The sequence below is a fragment of the Macadamia integrifolia genome, chromosome 9 (genome assembly GCF_013358625.1).
Source record: "Macadamia integrifolia cultivar HAES 741 chromosome 9, SCU_Mint_v3, whole genome shotgun sequence".
Taxonomy (NCBI): domain Eukaryota; kingdom Viridiplantae; phylum Streptophyta; class Magnoliopsida; order Proteales; family Proteaceae; genus Macadamia; species Macadamia integrifolia.
In genome coordinates, this window is record NC_056565.1 from 3,223,118 (window position 1) to 3,226,765 (window position 3,648).

The window sequence follows — 3,648 nt, forward strand, 5'->3', positions numbered from 1 at the left end:
AAAAAAAAGGAATATAGTTAATGGGAGAGGGATAGGTTTTTCGTCGGTGTACAGTAAGCTAGCAAATAACACTAATGGGGGCATGTGATGGGGTATCATTACAGAAGGATATAGGGGTCATTTTAAAAAAGAGAAGGGACAGATAAACACAATGGGTGCTAGCATACGGTATTATTATTGGCGGCATATCCAACATTTTCCCCTAGTTAATTATCCAGAACAGATATGACCTTGATACTGATTGGGCTAAGGTAAGGTCAAAATTCATTCCTACACTCTTCCAATTGCCAACTTACCTGATATATGTGAACTATGGTTGTATACAGTATTTGATCGGGCGATTGATAGACTGTTTCTAATACCTTTTTTTATTTAGGTAAGAGTTTCTAATACTAATACCTGCTCAGTCCTATATTGGCGGAACGGATCTAACTTGGCGTAAATCTGTCTAGAAAGTGCTTTTTTAATAAAAATTGAGAACAAAACCATTTGATTCAGCCTGATAAGACTAATCCATACCAATATTGGTCGTTCCTCATATGATACCTACTGATCTTGTATCGATGCAATGGTTCTATTTGGGGGTAAATGTGTCCAAAAATAATTTTTTCATCAAAACTTAGGCCAAAAGCATTCAATTCGTCCCCCATGGACAATCCGTATTGGTATTGGTATTAGTATTGTTATTGGTATTGGTATTTGTATTGGTATCAATAACGATACCACTATGATGTGAATAACTCCAGATCAGCCTACCTCTGCTACATGATCTAGAACTTTCTTTTTCCCAAGTTTTTCATGAACATTAAACAACAAATATAACACAATAACTACAAAAGCAATAAATTTAGAATCACCTTTTAATCAGACGTAGTTGCTGTGTATTGACAGATACTTGCTTCAAGAGAATTTCACTTCGATTGAGTGTAGTCCCTTCACAACATCGTCCATGTTCATACATTCTCTTGGAGATTCCATGGACCACTGAAATGCAATTTCAATTATCGACGTCATGCAATCATGCAATTTATTAGTCTCATGACTATGACCTTCAATTCTATTGACAACATATTTAATTTCTTCACTTTGTCCTTCCTTGGGTAGAAGTGTTGGATATAAAATTTGCATCACATGTACATGTAAAACTGCCTTTGCAAAGTTATGGAGATTTAAGTCATCAATAAACATCTCATCTGTTGGTTTTTTTATTGTGAACATCTCCAATAAAAGGATCCCATAGCTAAACACGTCCGCTTGTATTGTTGCACTTCCACCCATGCCATATTATGAAATTTAGAGACCTCTTGTTGTTAATATAACAATAAGAGATTTGCATATTTTTCTTTTTTCTTTTTTTTGGTAAAATGGTTTGCATATTTTTCATATAAGACAAGAAATTACGATCAATAATATGAAAATTGTGAACAGACTATTCAAAAGTAGAGAGTTACATTTTTTTTTTTTTTTTTTTCAATTTGGGAACCTAATTATCTGTATTATGTCAAAAAAAAATCCAATCTAAATTCGGTCCAATTAGATACCAGGGTCCAACGTGTTCATAATGAATTCCTAATTGAAATGGATATGGATAAAATCATGATCCATGCTAATTAAGATAGAAAAGTGCATTGATATACTCAATTAACTATTAATAACAAGACCCGAATATCCTATAGTATTTGGATCGAAATATTAACCTAATAAACAAGATCTTTAGATCATGACACTTTTTGAAAATCATAATTTGGGTCATGTTTAACAGCCTAAACAGGATTTTCAATAGAAAAAAAAAATGGTTAAGGGAATTTAGATACACAAAGTCAAAATTTAATATTTGATAATTCAATATAAATTTGTAAATAGTTTATCTGTTACTTGGAGTAGCATAGCCAATAGTTCCTTTTATCTCAATGGTACTAGTTTGAGCTTGGGATGAATTGTTTTCAGGTTCTAGAAGTAGCCTCGCCAAACCAAAATTACTAACATGTGCAATCATATCATTGTCAAGTAGAATATTGCTTGGCTTCAAGTCACAATGAACAATGGCCCCACAACAATAGTAATGAAGGTAATCCAATGTAGAAGCCATATCAATTGTGATGTTTAATCTTTGAAGAAGGCTTAAATTTCTTGAATAATTTTGTAGCTCCATCGGCAGATGCAACCAATCATCTAGACTCTCATTGGGCATGAACTCATAAACAAGGGCTTTGAAATCTTTGCCTTTTGGATCAAGACTTGAACAAGAAGTTAAAATCTTGACAAGATTTTGATGTCGAATGTTTCTTAATGCTTTGCATTCAACCATAAAGCTCTTGTAAACTCTTGGATTTTGAAGGTTGAGTACCTTGATTGCAACAATAGTTTCATCATGGCCTATAATCCCTTTGTATAAAGAGCCAAAACTATCGGAACCAATGATATTAGTTGAAAAAAATCCCCTAGTAGCTTGGAAGAGCTCTTTGTAAGAAAGCTTTAATAACTGATCACCAATTGATGGTGTGGATGGAGGTTTGCTTTTTGATCTTCTTAACCAATAAAGAGTAAAAAAGGAAGATATCAAAAGAAAACCAAGAACCACACCAATTATAGCCAAAACTATTTTCAAAGCATTGGACTTTCCTCGTTTCGTATAGTTATGGTTAGTGCATGTAGACTGTAACTCTGCAATTCCCCCACAAAACTTGTCGTTTCCATTCACCAAAATTGCACTTGCATTTGCAAAGATTCCTTCCGTTGGTACCTCCCCATCAAGATTATTGAATGATAAATCCAAACTCTCCAATGCTAAAAGATTTTGTAGATCTTTCGGGATTTGCCCTGATAAATTATTGTGTGGGAGATTTAAATCTTGAAACCCCTTCAAAAGAGTGAAAGATTGAGGAATGGCTCCTTCAAATAAATTACCCGACATATAAAGATATTCCAAACTACTGCAATCACCAATGGAGGAGGGGATTTCTCTAGACATTCTGTTTTTGGAGATATCTAATGTAGAAAGACTCTTCAAGTCACCAATATCTGTTGGTAGGGAACCAACCAGAGGATTATGAGACGAGTCGAGAGATATTGATAAGGAGGAAATAAGAAGGAGTTGTATAGGGATTGGGCCTTGGAGGCTATTTTAGAAAGGGATAGGAGCTGTAACTAATGACAATTTCCAAGGTTGGAAGGAATACTTGCATTCAAGTTATTGGATTCTAAATTGAGTTCATACAAAAGAGTGAGACGGCCTATAAAAGAAGGTATCTGTCCTGAAAGGTTATTACCATACAAGAGTAATATTTGAAGCTTCAAAAATTTCCCTATACTAGACCGAATATTTCCTTCGAAAAAGTTATATTCTATGGCTAATATGGTTAAGTTGATGAGATTCTCAATTCCAGTAGGAATGGTTCCAGATGATTGATTCTCTCCTATTGTCAGTAATGAGAGTTGTATTGAGAGATTGGCTTTAAAGTTGGGAAGGGGCCCTTAAAACCATTTCCTTGTAGGCCCAACATCTTTAGTTGTGTACAGTTGACCAAAGAATTTACAAAATCTAAATCACCAGCTTCTTCCGCTCCACATTGATTTTTACCAATATGGAAGTTTTGAAGGTTTTGAAGATTTCCAAAGCTTCTAGGGACTGATCCAATAAAACTATTT

The 3,648-nt window shown here is 34.3% G+C and overlaps 1 protein-coding gene across 1 annotated transcript; it reads right to left on the minus strand.

The window, feature by feature from the left end:
- Positions 1-1,864: 1,864 nt before the first annotated feature.
- Positions 1,865-2,971, minus strand: LOC122089006 (probable LRR receptor-like serine/threonine-protein kinase At3g47570). The gene has a single exon (XM_042658413.1). The coding sequence runs from the start codon at positions 2,969-2,971 to the stop codon at positions 1,865-1,867; it is 1,107 nt and encodes a 368-aa protein (XP_042514347.1).
- Between the last annotated feature and the right edge of the window lie 677 nt (positions 2,972-3,648).

What these genes read in the sequence shown, in the direction of transcription:
- LOC122089006 (XM_042658413.1), bottom strand. Translation starts at nt 2,971, where the DNA reads ATGTCTAGAGAAATCCCCTCCTCCATTGGTGATTGCAGTAGTTTGGAA.